Here is a 13,676-nt window from a genome sequence, read left to right on the forward strand (position 1 = left end):
AATATGGAATGTCCTAGAACAAGGTAGCGGCACCACTTTCCCATTGCATGCATGATCTCTCTTCTCTTCTTTCTCTTGCCTTGGCTGCTCTTGAGCTCATCCAACCTGTCAATTGCAGCTCTAGAGGACTTCTTGCAGCAGGATTGCCACCCACCAACTCACAGCACTAAGAAGATGCTATGCACAGATCCTTCATTGAATCCTTCCATACTCCTATCTTCTTAGCTGTGATAGGAATGACTTCTATCTCTTTCCCATGCACTACTTTATTCTCATATGCGCTTGGGAACACCACTAGTCTGCAACTGTTTGCAATGCATACCAAGATTCTCAAACCCAACTTGCCTAAGAAGGTGATGAACTTTTTCTCTCACAAGAACTTGCTCTTGCCACTCTAACTCACTAGAGAACTCTTTTAGGACTTCCAAAATGCTTAGAATCACTATGTTTCCACAGCCAATCACAAATAGCTCTATAATTCCCTCCTTGCAACTCTAGAAAGATGGGATGAGCTCAGAATCCTCTCCAAACACTCAGTTCTACTACAAGCTTGGGAACACCACTAATCTGTAGCCATTTGCAAATTATAAAGAGATTCTTCTCAAAAAACGCTTTCTTCTTTCTAAAAAATATGGACCAAAGGGTTATAGTTGTCCTTAACCTAACCTCCATCACTCCAGATGAGGCTAAGATTTTTATGATGTTTATAATGCATCCATCTCCCAGAATCTTGGATTGTTGTCTTGAACTTCTGCCACCTTTATTGCTTTGCTAGTGATCATCATAAACCCATCCAAGTTCCCTATATTGCTTCGCTCCTGATCCTCCCACTGAAATCCCAAAGATTCCTTAAATCTCACCACTTAAGATACTCATCTGCTATGTGAATCAAACCACATTTAACTATTTCCATCCAAGATTTTGCATCTTTATTATGCCTGCATTTCTTCGACCCCTGTCATCATCAAACCACACTTAACTATTTCCATCCAAGATTTTGCATCCTTATTATGACTGCATTTCTTCAACCCTTACTGTCCATGTTTACTATGTGGATCAAACCACACTCAACTGTTTCCATCCAGATTTTGCATCCTTATTATGCCTGCATTTCTTTGACCTTGTTTTCGATATTTCTTGCTATCACAACTTCCTCAACATCTTTTGGCTATTTTTCAGCTGCCAGGACTTCCTCCTCTGTTAATGATGCCACTAAGAAGCCTTGGTCTAGAGAATCTCAAGTCTCCTTGACCTCATTACCCTTGTTGCTTACTCCTTTTGCATGAACCTCCTCTTAACAAGGTTTCTTGATTCCTACCCCACCTTGTGATCCCTGTAATGGACTCACCTTAGTTCCATATGGTCTACCTAGAAGAGTAAGTCCTTTCACAGAGAATCTTGTTGGAAGAAGGACCCAGGAATATGGAGGCTTCAGCCTTGCCCTAGTCATATCTTACCACATCCTGTCACTGGCAGCTCCTGATCCCCACAAGACTTTTGACTTTGAAAGGCAAATTTAGCCATGTTCTACCAAGCTTTTACTCCATAAACACTTGTAATTCCTTGTTTGCCTTCCTGATGCTTGATGTCATGAATTTTGCCATGAATAACCTTTTTCATGCATTTTCATCTCTAGGAAACACTGCCTCCTACCATTCTTTAGCCATCTTGGCCATTTCCATAGCCATGTTTTCTTCATGAATGGCCATCTCTTCTTTCAGCATCTCATCTCCAAGTTTGTTGGTGTCTTCCACCATCATCTCCACCTCCTGGATTCTTGAATCCATTTTCTTGAGCTCCTATATCACGCAAGCCCCACAAGCATATGCCATCTCGAGCTTCTTTGTTGTCCTCTAATTGAAGGTGGTAAAGAATTTACTACCTCATAAGCACCTCCTAGATACTTTAGCTTTGCTTCATAAAGATTCTTTGTCTCTTGGGCATGCTTTTAGATTCCATGTGCCAGTGCAATGTGAGTTCCCTGGATGGTGCTGGCAATGTGCTATGGCAGGAGGAGGTCTGCGGCAAGTTTTGGGGCGGATTGAGCAGCCCAATATGCTGAGCTTCATGGCAGCCATGAGCGCCATAACAGGGCTAGTGATGTGCAAGGCGGGGAGATTGATCCATGAAAGTATTGTCAGGGTCGAATTGCTCAAGAGAGGCAAGTGGATCCATTTGCAGCCCCACTGCCTCGTATCAAATATGGTGGTGAAAATTCTGCTCAATATGTATGCCAAATGTGGACAGGTACAAAGGCATCGCTATGCTTGCAACTAATCATCCTCAAGATCTCAATGAAGCTATGCACAGGCGGGTCACTTTTCTATTTAGTTGTGTTAGCGAGTTTCATCCGCCAGAACACCGGGGAATTTGGAAGATATCATATGACAAATTATATTTATCAAAATAGCTTTTATTAAAGTGTGTTAACAGATACAAAAGTAGTTCTTTACTTCAAGAGACAGTGCCAGTTTCCGAGGAAGACATCATCGAAGGCAGGTGCGTGGCAGCTTTAGATTTGTGTTTTAGTTTGTGTTACTAATACCGGAATCCACATACGAAGTCGTTCAATTTGTCCAAAGGTAAATCACATAGCGTTTTTTCAAAGCACTTTGAGCTTAAGTTGATTCCAGTGCAGGCGCTCACATTTTGATGGGCTAAGCAAGCGATTCAATGAGGTTGTGTGTTCTTTTTACTGTCGTCCACCTTGCTGAGAAACTTTCTTCAGGCTGCCTTACGCTCTGGTGATCGGACCAAAGGATCTAGTGCCTGAAGCTGAAAAGAAACACCTCTGTCATCTAAATGCCTTTTCAACTCTTTCTTTTGTTGCAGAAAGTGACGGCAGTCGCAGCTTGATTAGTTGTCCGGTTTTGACGTGGTAATATAGGCTGTTAAGGGTAACACTTGAGCTAAGTGTTGGTACAGCACGGTTTTTTGAAGGAAGAAAATGGGAGCTGAGCGTTCTAAGCCCGAGTGTCCACAAGGCTGTCAACGATTTGGGGATCACTTCTTTTTGAACACTGTTATCCAATGTCCACACACAAGATGAAATCCTCATATATATATATATATATATATATTATGTCAGTGCTACTCACTCTCGTCTCTGCGCTCTCTTTTATGTTGCAGGCGATTAGCACCTTGAGGCGAAAGAGAGTCCAGGTCGCGACCAAGTTTGGCAGGGAATCCGATGTGATCCAGCTGAATCATCTGGGAGACGAAATCCTGTGAAGTCCACACCCTATATAATTCCATAGGGCCAGGGATAATGCAAGACTGGAATAGGGATTAATGGGTCCGCCGCGCCATGGATCTGGAAAAGCGTCAGGCCTGCAGCTCCGGAGATCCAGACCGCCCGGCGATGAGCAGCGCCTTGTTCCTCAGGAGAAAGCCGCCGCATCTTCAGGGCGGAGAAAGCGGAAAGCGGCTGAAGAATCAGCGGCCGCAAGAGAAAAGAAAAGGTTGCAATCTATAGTAATCCAAATGGTCCACGAGAAATCTCCTGGCAAGATTATGGACTTGGCCAAGAAGATGCTCGAAGGTACGGTTTGTTTTTCATTCCCAACTTCAAGATAGTTCTCACGATACAAACAAAATTTAACAGATCCAAAACCAACGCCAACGCCAGAGACTTCTGAAGAGACTGAAGATGATCCGGGAATCGTTGAGAGAGCATTTCAAGGGGAGTATCAGACTGTGGGGGGAGTAGACAACGTTGATCTCTTGCGTCAGAAGATTGAAGAAACAGGAACATCCTGGGTTGCAAAGAATCGGATAGCACCTGTCGTTACTCTAGTGCAGTCGAGTGGCTGGGGAAAGTCGAGGACTATCTGCGAGCTTGCAAGTCGAGGTGTGTTCGTGGTTTACTGCTCCTTTGCATCTGCCACCACTACTTACCCGCCAAGGTCTGCCATTGCGGACTTCTTCTACACAAGCGCCGTCAGGTTGCTCAGCTCGGGTTCTCGGCTTGTGTCAGAGAGCAGGTTTATGCTCTTCTGCATGCACTACTTCTCGTCGTGCATCGATGTCGCCGTGGACAAGCAGTTGGCGGCAGAGGACTTCCTGCAGGAACTAATGCTTGGAGAGGAATTCTGGCGTCTAGTGCAGGCCAAGATTGAGAGTCGACAAAAACAGTGGGAACGCCGCTATCCTGCACTTGAAAAGGTACTGCTGGAGGAGCCTAGTAGAGCGACCAATGTCTGGGGCGCATGGGAAGATCGGGTACATCGGCGAATGCGGAATACCGACAAACTGAAGCAGTTACCGGATCCTCCCAAAGGAAAACTCAAGGTTTTGTTTGTCATGGATGAAGCTGGATGGTTTGGCAGGTGTGATGATCATCGAGCTTTTGCTGCATTTGATCCTGCAAGAAGGGCTGCCAGGCTGTTTCCAGGGACTGGAGAGGTCGTTGCCTTATATACAGACACCAACGATTTTGCTGGGAGCAATGTTGCACCTCCATGTAGGCCGCACAGCAGCGACCGAGTAGCTGCACATGGAATGGCAGTATCACATCCAGCGTACTGCTTTTTCCCGGCACACTCCCCATCAGACACAGGAACAGGTAGCCTTCCGCTTGCCAAAGTGGAAAATCTTGGTCGTCTGGTCGCTTATGGTCGGCCGCTCTGGCAAGCACTGTTAAAGGCTAACGGAGATCCTCAGGAGGTATTAACTCTGGCTGTCAACAAGCTCCTTGGCGGCGCGAATTCGCTCAGCAAATTTGTGGACCAAGGTTTTATGTTGGAAGAGGCTCCTTTGGCCATACTTGGCTGCAGGGTGTGCCTCGACATCAACCCTCAGGCCAGAGTTGTCGCCGGCTTGGTTGCGAGGCACCTGCTTAGCGTGGTGTCTATCTCTGACGACCGGGAGCATGTTTGGACGGATTGGGCCGTCGAGCCAGTGGTTGCAGCGGCTGCAGCAATGGCTTTGCGTGCGGGGCGAAAGCGGACAGGGTGGCAATACTGTCTCGAAAAACTTGAGGACGGGCTGATGCGTGGCTGGGTTGATCGAGGTTACCGGGGCGAGCTTGTTGCACGAGTGCTGCTATTACTCGCAGTGGACAGTCTGCAGAAAGATGCATGGAGGTGCTTCACTTTTGACGAGCTATGCCGTGGCCTTTGCGGCACGTCGCTGTCGGATCTCAGAAGAGCAGAGCTGGGAGTGGAAGACGAGGAGAAGGGCCTTAAAAATGTTGGTGACGCCAAGTTTCTTTGCTTGCAGTTCAGGAAAACTGACATTCCACTGAAGGAGCTCACAGCAGAGAATCTGCTTGCATTTGGAAAGGCGGGTGTTGGCATTATTTGCAGTGGAGGCATAGACATTATCATCGTAGGCTTTTTCGGTGGTACGTTCAGCTTGGAGACGATGACCGCCATTCTGGTGAAAGTGAAGAGGACGAAGACGCTAGGCGACTTGGATTTGGCATATGCTAAATGTAGCCCGGAGTTTTCTGGGATGGTGGCTCTACTCGAGGTACCATACGTGAGCTTGCTCGTGAATGTTGCTGACAGTTCCAGTGACGAACTTGGAAACTCAGAACGACAAAGCGTCAGTTTCAAAACTGGGAAACTCGTTAAAGCGGCATTAATGAAGAAGATGCCTGCAAATGTTTCGATGGAAGTGGCACTCCAGGAAACACACCCAAATTGCGAAGGTGTTGAGCTATGGGGAAAGGAGAAAGGAATGTTGTCCAGGAGCAAAAGACGTTCCTTACGGAATGTCGAGGCATGGAAACGATATTTTACTCGGGTTGATGACGATCTCCAACACATCGTGGCTATTAAAGGTGCGTTTTGTGTTGTTTTGTTGACAGTCACATTGGTTTTTTTCGCAGGCTTGCAGGCATTCTCATCCAGGGACCAAGTGAAACCCCTGGTTGACATGTCTCTGAAATCCGCTCCAGGGATGAGGCGGTTAGAGGAGAGGAGTCAGAAGATATGTGCAGAGATGATGTTTAGCCTTGTCGGAAAGAGCAAACTGCGAAAGGAAAGGAAGTCACTACTCTGGTAAGGAGTGCTTTGCATCTATATTTCTCTTGACGATATTATTTGTGCAGTGGCTGTCACAGTATATACAGCTCCAAATTCTGGAATGTCGCCGGCTTCCATCGCTGTAAACTTTTTCAAAAGGGCGCAAGAAGATCTTTTATTTGACTAATATAAAAGTTTCTTCTGGCCATGGTCGTCCATGACAAACTTGATCTCCAGTGCACCACAGCAGTGTGCCTAGAACTCACGTTCTACCGATACAACATCGAATGGAAGCTCCTCCGAAGAGGCTAAGCTATACGTCTTCAATTTCGTTTTCTTTCGTTTCTCGACTAACAAAAGATCTCTTGAGACTAGATTTTAAATCAAAATGTAAGATAAGATGGACATAAGATGAATGAGCACAGGCTCTTTAGTTTTATTTTCTGGATCTTATTACACGCTGAAGGTTGGTTGTTTGTAGACATGTGTAAATAACCTGGTTAAACATTTGTATGTTTGCCGTCGCGAGTGGAGTTCAAAAAAATCACCTCATGGTGTGGTGCTTATTTACTACACCATTAAAAAGTTCGCCCGCTTCGTCCAAAACGATCTATGGTTGTAGAATTAGTGAAAAAAAAAGAAAGAAAAGCGACCCAGAGATGCATGAAAATGTTACAGGCCCCTTGACCTCACCAATGGAAGAAAATACGTAAGCATTTCGGTAAGGAGAGAGGAAGAATCTGTGAAGTAAACTCTAGGCGAGACGCAAAGCACGAAGAACACTTGAGAAAGTTCTAGGAGATCGCCTGCCCTAGCTAAATCAAAGAGGGAAGAACTCAGATTCGCCTTTTCTCAGCCAAATCGTCGCAAGCTCTCAGTGATGTCAACGTATCAGCCATCGCTTGATGCGAAGACCACGATCATCAAACTCACAACAAGACTTGGATTGCGCTGATTTTCTGTCGAATCATCACCGTTCCTGGGCAAGAACAAGGGCACTTCCACGAGGGAGAAAACCAAACTCGCTCCTGCCCATACCTCCTCGCCATCAAAATCATCTTTGCTGCGAGATCGCGTCACAAAAAAGGCAAAACAGGAGGCACCAATCGATCATCCCACGCCGCAAGAACAGGGCATCAGACTTAAACTAATGAGCGTAAAGGAGAGCCCTACCAGGGACGGCCGAGATTAAATCACTGCTCCAACGGCCACGATCTCTTATGGCGTTTAGCCCAGATTAACAAAGTTGAGAAGGTTTACCAGCAACGCAGTCAATGGCGCTGACTGGAAATTGAAATTTGACTGTCCAGTCAAATAAATAGTCTGCGAGGATCCGGAGCGTGATCACGAAAATGGCTCGTGGAAATCTCTCCTCGCTGCCGTCACTGCTGCTTATTCTCATTTCTTCCTTGATGATATTCTCATCCCGCGCTGCCGATCCCGATCCAGCGCAGGATTACTGCGTCGCAAACGTCGAGCTCCCGCTGCGAGTGAATGGCTTCACTTGCAAGCCCGAGGTCACTCCGCTCGATTTCGTCTCCTATCTCCTGCGAGAGCCCCCGAATCCCACCGCCCTGGAGAACAATCGACTGGGTTCCATCGTCACGCAGGTGAACGTCCAGAGTTTCCCGGGGCTCCACACCCAGGGCCTCTCGATCCAGCGCTTCACGTACGCGCCCGGAGGCGTGATTCCTCCCCACGTCCATCCCCGGTCCTCGGAGCTGCTCTACGTCCTCCAGGGAACGGTCGTGGCGGGGTTTGTGACCACGGACAACCGGCTGTTCCAGGCGACGCTGGAGCCTGGCGACCTCTTCATCTATCCCAGAGCTCTCATCCACTTCTCGGTGAACACGGGCGAGACGCCGGCGCTGGCGATCGCGAGCTTCAACAGCGCCAATCCGGGCACGGCGCTGCTGCCCAACGCGCTCTTCGCGTCCGTGCCCGTGCTCCCGGCCGCGGTGCTCGCCAAGACGTTTGCGTTGAGCCAGAGGGTCATGGAGAGCTTGCGGCTCGCATTGAGGAGCATTCTAACCTAGCTAGTAGCAGTAGCAGTAGTGATCTATCGATTCTCTGTCGCGATTATCTATATCCATCCTCCCATCGATCGATCGATCCATTCGTGCTTTGAATTTAAATTTGAAAGGTCTTTTCCTAATAGAATACCCTATAAAATCTTGCAAACAACTTTAAATTGAGGTTTAGAAAAGGCTGGCGGATAGGTCGCGCTTCTTCGAAAGATGGCTGCCCAAGCTTCTCTCCCTCGCCAATGTTTTGTCTCGCAGGACAATCCGTGTGATCAGGGAATATCTATCCTCATCAGAGGACGTCGAAGATGACATAGTCCACATCGAAGTGACGAACAACGAGGGAGCGTTGGAGGGCACTGTTCAAGTCAGTCGCTGACAAGGCGTTTGAGGTGCTTGAGGCGGCAATGGCGCGTGAGCGTGAGCGTGAGGCGGAGGCGGCAGCAATAATCAGTAAGTTCCTCTTCTTGCTTGTGTATTTCGGTCTCATGTCGATTCTTCCGCGTGAGCAAAGCTCGTACTTGGACTTGGAAAATGCGCATCAGAATGATGGGCGGATTGTGACAGTCCAGCACGCCATCTCTGGGAGCACGAAGCGATACTCAGTGGGGCCGGTTGCTGAAATGTTTGCAAGGAACGTCCAAAAGCTCCTCACGAACCTACGGGCCGACATCGAGCGCCACCCTAACCGCTGGCAAATCCGCCAGTGCGTTCGGGAGCCGGATGACTCCTGCAATGATCTCGGCAAGGTCTACCAGCATGCAGCACGACTGGTAGTCGGCCACTGTACCACGCAAAATGTTGACATACACAACTTCACAAAGTGCTGCCAGTTCCAGAGGAACAGACTAAGCAAGATCAGCGGCAGGCGACAGCACCTTACTTGACTTGGCTATTGGCATCGTCCATCCGGCCATGGTGGTATCGACTAATGCTTACGAGTGGTGCGACATCTACGTGGAGTTCATAAACGACGAATCCAAGCTTGCTGAGGGGTGTGGCCAGGTTCTGGACAGGGCGGAGAAGCGCCGGAAAGATGCTTGCGCAAAGAAGAAGGTGGCGTTGGGTGGTGTGTCTACAGGCAAAGATCTATTACCTATGGTCGTATTCACAGACGCTGGAGCCTTCCCACTCATACAAGGAGAAGTATGTCGTGCGGTCTGATTCAGGCGAGATATGGGAGCGAGAGCTCGTCCACACGTACATGGACTTCCTCTTCCGCGGGGGCTGCTATTTGGTTCGGTTGGATGGCAGCAAGCAGCAAGTGGTGCTCAAGCGAGGCCCCATGCAGTCGGTCAAGTGTGCAGCTGAAGGATTTGGTCTTCCAATTGAGCTCTTCAGCCAGGTTGAGAATGAGATCCGCGTTCGGGAGATTCTGGCTGCCAGTGGATGCAAGATCAGGATCCCCGAGATTCTGTGGTCGGGCACGGCTTTACACCCGTTTGGCTGGAGAAACTGCCCGATCGTGCTCGTGAATTACGTTGGTGAATCGCTACACAGCAAGACGCTTCCTATCCGAGACGCCGCCAAGATGGGAGCTAGCCTGCTGGAGACGGTGCTGGAGCTGCACAAGCGGGGGATAATCCATAGAAACATCAGCCCCAGGAACGTTGCTTACCGCGAGCAAGGAGTTGGTTTGGAGAGGTTCCACCTTCTCGACTTTGGGATTGCCGCGATTTCCTCGGACAATGGTGGTAGCGTGGGAAGCAGCTCTGTCAAGGACCTGGAGTTTCGCTCCATGAACTCGGTGTTGGGCAACAGCGTTGACGCTTCAGCGGATCTCGAGGGTATTCTGTATACGATGGTAAAGGTGGCCGGGATGGATCTACCGTGGTCGACTGCTGCGCAGGAGGAGGACGAGGACTTGGTGGTTACCATCCGGCGCCAAGTGTTGGACCAGGGCTTCCTTGCGGAGTTCAAGGACGCCCTGATGTTCCTTGACCTTCGTTTCACCATATGATCATTTCCATTGTCTAGCCTCTAAATCTCCCGGCTCGCCCCTGCTCGCCAAGACGTTTGCATCGAGCCAGAGGGTCATGGAGAGCTAGAGTAGTGACCAATCGATCCTCTGTCTCAGTTTGAATTTAAATTTGAAAGAACTTTCAACGACTATAGAGAGGAATTAGGGTTCTTGCAATGTCGCAGCTACAACGACTGTGTCTTTGGCGACGGCGGGCCTTGGATCGCTCTTTTCAACATCTAGAAGCTGGTGAGGAAGATTCATCGTCGCAACGCAAATGAATCCCGCGCAACAAGCTCGTGAGCGGTCGGCCCTCGCCATCATCTTTCTGTGCTCGCCCCAAATTTCGTCGCGGCGAGCTCGAGATGGAAGATCGGTCGAGAAATGGGGTGGAGCAGCCGGTGATCGGGCAGGATAGCAACAGGAAGCTCCGGATCTTGAGCATCGATGGCGGTGGAATGAGAGGAATCATCCCAGCCCATATGCTGGCCTACTTGGAAACGGCTCTCAAGGAGAAGAGCCACAATCCAGACGCTTGCATCGCCGATTTCTTCGATCTGGCGGCTGGAACCAGCGTTGGGGGACTCATTGCCGTGATGCTCTTCGCATCATCCGACTGCCGCGATGATCAAGGCGAAGAAATCTCCTCCTCCTCCTCCTCATCGTCCACGGGAGATCATCAAAACCACGGTTCTAAGTCACTACGTCGGCCTCTCTTCACGGCCGCAGAGGTTTGCACGTTCATCTCGGACAGAGGCAAGGAGATTTTCAAGATCCCATACCCCCAGCGAGTGTTTGCAAAGGTCCGAGGGATCATGACACCCAGGTACTCCACCAAGTTCTTCGAGAGAATCCTCAAGCAGCACTTGGTCCGAGGTGGTGGCGATGGCAGAGATCTCACGCTGGATGACACGCTCAAGCCCATCGTCATTCCCTGCTACGATCTCACAAACGCCAGCGCCTTTTGCTTCTCGCGAATCTCCGCCAACTTCAAGCTCTGGGAGGTTTGCCGGGCTACCACGGCGGTTCCATCGTTCTTCAAGCCCATCCACGTCTCGTCCGTGGATGGAAAGCACGAGTTCACGGCAGTCGACGGTGGCCTGGTGGTGAACAATCCCACCGCCGCGGCGATCACGCATGCTTTGCACGACAAGGCTCGCTTCCCGGGTGTCCGAGGGGTGGAAGACATGCTCGTTCTATCGCTCGGCACCGGACAGTTTGATCAAACTTACCGCTACAACAAAGTGGAGCGGTGGGGAGCTTTCCAGTGGGCCAAACCCATTGCCAAGATCATCATGGACGGAATCTCGGACATGGTGGATCACACGGTCAGCATGGCGTTTAGCAGGCACCGAGAGAATTACGTGAGGATTCAGGTGGGTTATCTATCGTTGAGAGTTTGCTTTGACGAACGACTAAAGTTTGTTTGCTTTGCTTCCAGATGTCTGGCTTGCCGGGCAAAGCTCTCCTCGCAATGGACGATCCAAGCCAGGCCAACGTGAAGACACTAACCGAGATTTCTACTCGGCTCTTGGACCAAAAGAGCTCGGAACACATCCCGTTTAACGGGCGAAGAGTTTTGGAAGAGAGTAACAGACAGAAGCTGGACTGGTTTGCCGAGCAACTCGTGGCAAACACTCCATCGTAATCGATTGAATATAGTTTCTTATATACAGGATCTTTCATATGCACAACGATGCGAAGCTTTTTACACAATCTACAGGGCTTGGGCGGTACTCGAGCATGCCTCCGCGCTAGCAGCAGCCATGCGAGGTACGTCCACTCCTTCGTTGCAAAGATTTGCAAACGCTCTCATGTGTTTCATGCCATACTGTCCCAGCAAACCACAGCTCGTCTCGAAAGCTTGCACCTAAAAGTCACATCACAGAGAGAAGATCATCGAAAAGATCACACAAAGTTCTCGAAGAACACTTGCCAGCGATTTCAGGCACGTCCAATCGTCCACGAGCGCGAGGCCGGAGCCCCGGACGGTGCTTAGAACTTTGGATGCCGCAGCCTTGGAGCCAAACAGACGCTCGCCAACTCGATCCACGCTCTCGTCGACGTGCTGTCTGTGAGCCAAGGCGTTCATCATCCTCTCGCGAGCTTCTCGTTTGGAGTCACTTCCATCCTTGGCTCGGCGATACTACACTCGACGAAACGATGCGATCATCGATCTAGAAAAGAAAAGTTCTTCTCTTCGTACCTTGCTCCACAGGTGTAGCAAATCCGCATCACGCTGGCTAACACCATTGGCACTGCTCGGGATGATCAAGTCGCCATTGCCATCCGCGATTGCGGGATCAAAGCCCAAGAACATGGAAAGCGGGTTAGAGTTGAGCTCCACGTCGCCGTATTGCATTACGTGTGATCCGGCCTCGTAAGTGTTGTGATTCGAGGTTCTATCTTTCACCTGCAAGATCGAAGTAAAAACCAAGAGATCCCGATCGATTCAGCAAACTCACGTCTAGATACTGTTGAAGTAGCGTCTCCCTCTTGAGATTGTGAACTTCGCTGTTTGGAAGAGAGATCCCGTAAGCTCAAACGTCAAAAAAACTTAGAACTTTAGAAGAACCTGTCCTCCATCCAAGCGACGCTGTAGAGATCTCCCAAGCAAGTATCATACTCAGGAGGAGCCGAGGGTACCATTCCAGGGCAGTAAGTTCCCCAGCTGCTCTCGATCGCGTTGGAAGCAGTGGTAACGTAAAGACCCAGTCCCAGTGGAAGCAATCCCTCGACCATGCTGCCACTCTCGCAAGCCTCGATATATATCACCTAAAGTTGGCAGCTCGAGTAGTAGCATCTTCTTTAGCTCACGACGAACAAAGAAAGAACAAAGATGAAAAGATCTTTACCATTTCTCTGTAGCCTCCGGATGCGTGCTTCTTCTTGATGACGTCGATGAGATCATTTGCGTAGAGATTCGACTCTCCGGGCATTCCTGTCAAGCACGACAAGCTAAGTTGTTTGTCTTTCTCGAGTCTAGAACAAAGAAGGAATCACCGAGAACTCCAGGGCCTCCGTGATCCGAGTAGAAGAGAAAGACATGATCTTCCGGCCCGCTGCTCACGACTTTGCCAGTTCCGCCGCTGGTGGAATTCTTGTCCCCGAGAAGAACAGCCAGGAAATTCTCGGCGGTCACGGCAGCGCCCGTGTAATCCTGGCCACAGAACAATCAATCAATAACGTAACTTCCAAGAAATCCGCGAACAAGTCAAAACTCCTTCACCTTTGGAACTCCGGCATAAACGTCGGATCCTTGGGGATGATTGATGATCGTTCCCGGGCGAGGATTGTCCGTGTTGTTGGCTATGTCGTCGAACATCATCACCACAATGTTTTCCTCCTTGAGACCATTGCTGCGCAGCAACTGGTATGCATGGCAAACATCCGCCTGGAGGAAAGAGCAGTTTGGAAGCAAACAAGAGCAAACGAAGAACTTAGAACAAGAAGGAAGCGAAGAACATAGAGAAAGAAAGCGATGGAAAGACTCCTCTCACCTGGTGCCTGTAGTTGCCAAACCCGGAAGATCCAGCAACTAGCAGCGCCCACCTCGTCCCGGACGCAACTTCCTCGCTCGAGGGCATGCGAATTGGATTGTGGGCTGCGAAAAAGTCCAGTGGCCTGGCCGCCGCCACCGCCACCGCCACCATCGCTAGAACCAGCCACAGGAAGAATCCCACTCCCATGACGGCGATCTCTCTCTCGAGAACGAAAGAAAGA

The 13,676-nt window shown here is 49.6% G+C and overlaps 4 protein-coding genes and 1 long non-coding RNA gene across 5 annotated transcripts; 3 read left to right on the forward strand and 2 right to left on the reverse strand.

Moving 5' to 3' along the window:
• Nucleotides 1–3,112: 3,112 nt before the first annotated feature.
• On the forward strand, nt 3,113–6,408 carry LOC9651841. The gene is made up of 4 exons (XM_002987726.2): nt 3,113–3,541; nt 3,605–5,785; nt 5,834–6,005; nt 6,056–6,408. Exons 1-4 carry the CDS (start codon nt 3,292–3,294, stop codon nt 6,150–6,152), a joined length of 2,700 nt encoding a protein of 899 aa, XP_002987772.1. The 5' UTR covers nt 3,113–3,291; the 3' UTR covers nt 6,153–6,408.
• LOC112341510 lies at nt 6,371–7,136 on the reverse strand. Its single transcript, XR_002990565.1, has 2 exons — nt 6,518–7,136; nt 6,371–6,465 (listed from the first exon to the last, which is right to left on the reverse strand). It is a non-coding gene; the product is annotated as an uncharacterized LOC112341510 (long non-coding RNA).
• Nucleotides 7,137–7,321: 185 nt separating this feature from the next.
• Nucleotides 7,322–8,372, forward strand: LOC112341487 (germin-like protein 5-1). The gene is made up of 2 exons (XM_024661670.1): nt 7,322–7,960; nt 8,172–8,372. Exons 1-2 carry the CDS (start codon nt 7,322–7,324, stop codon nt 8,370–8,372), a joined length of 840 nt encoding a protein of 279 aa, XP_024517438.1.
• Nucleotides 8,373–10,133: 1,761 nt separating this feature from the next.
• On the forward strand, nt 10,134–11,622 carry LOC9651843 (patatin-like protein 6). Its single transcript, XM_024661644.1, has 2 exons — nt 10,134–11,329; nt 11,395–11,622. The coding sequence occupies exons 1-2, from the start codon at nt 10,319–10,321 to the stop codon at nt 11,599–11,601; spliced, it is 1,218 nt and encodes a 405-aa protein (XP_024517412.1). The 5' UTR covers nt 10,134–10,318; the 3' UTR covers nt 11,602–11,622.
• LOC9651844 (vacuolar-processing enzyme) lies at nt 11,582–13,672 on the reverse strand. Its single transcript, XM_024661646.1, has 9 exons — nt 13,454–13,672; nt 13,183–13,347; nt 12,957–13,113; nt 12,809–12,894; nt 12,529–12,728; nt 12,419–12,467; nt 12,160–12,366; nt 11,890–12,099; nt 11,582–11,823 (listed from the first exon to the last, which is right to left on the reverse strand). The coding sequence occupies exons 1-9, from the start codon at nt 13,640–13,642 to the stop codon at nt 11,671–11,673; spliced, it is 1,416 nt and encodes a 471-aa protein (XP_024517414.1). The 5' UTR covers nt 13,643–13,672; the 3' UTR covers nt 11,582–11,670.
• Between the last annotated feature and the right edge of the window lie 4 nt (nt 13,673–13,676).

The sequence above is a fragment of the Selaginella moellendorffii genome, unplaced genomic scaffold (genome assembly GCF_000143415.4).
Source record: "Selaginella moellendorffii unplaced genomic scaffold, v1.0 SELMOscaffold_84, whole genome shotgun sequence".
In the NCBI taxonomy this organism is placed as follows: domain Eukaryota; kingdom Viridiplantae; phylum Streptophyta; class Lycopodiopsida; order Selaginellales; family Selaginellaceae; genus Selaginella; species Selaginella moellendorffii.

Excerpts from the sequence above, each read along its gene's own strand:
- LOC9651841 (XM_002987726.2), top strand. The coding sequence starts at position 3,292 with ATGGGTCCGCCGCGCCATGGATCTGGAAAAGCGTCAGGCCTGCAGCTC. Across the intron at positions 3,542-3,604 it reads GGCCAAGAAGATGCTCGAAG|ATCCAAAACCAACGCCAACG; the intron begins GTACGGTTTGTT and ends AAAATTTAACAG. Across the intron at positions 6,006-6,055 it reads GAAAGGAAGTCACTACTCTG|TGGCTGTCACAGTATATACA; the intron begins GTAAGGAGTGCT and ends TTATTTGTGCAG.
- LOC112341487 (XM_024661670.1), top strand. The coding sequence starts at position 7,322 with ATGGCTCGTGGAAATCTCTCCTCGCTGCCGTCACTGCTGCTTATTCTC. Across the intron at positions 7,961-8,171 it reads CGTTTGCGTTGAGCCAGAGG|AAAAGGCTGGCGGATAGGTC; the intron begins GTCATGGAGAGC and ends ATTGAGGTTTAG.
- LOC9651843 (XM_024661644.1), top strand. The coding sequence starts at position 10,319 with ATGGAAGATCGGTCGAGAAATGGGGTGGAGCAGCCGGTGATCGGGCAG. Across the intron at positions 11,330-11,394 it reads AGAATTACGTGAGGATTCAG|ATGTCTGGCTTGCCGGGCAA; the intron begins GTGGGTTATCTA and ends CTTTGCTTCCAG.
- LOC9651844 (XM_024661646.1), bottom strand. The coding sequence starts at position 13,642 with ATGGGAGTGGGATTCTTCCTGTGGCTGGTTCTAGCGATGGTGGCGGTG. Across the intron at positions 13,348-13,453 it reads TTGGCAACTACAGGCACCAG|GCGGATGTTTGCCATGCATA; the intron begins GTGAGAGGAGTC and ends TCTTTCCTCCAG. Across the intron at positions 13,114-13,182 it reads TTTATGCCGGAGTTCCAAAG|GATTACACGGGCGCTGCCGT; the intron begins GTGAAGGAGTTT and ends TTCTGTGGCCAG.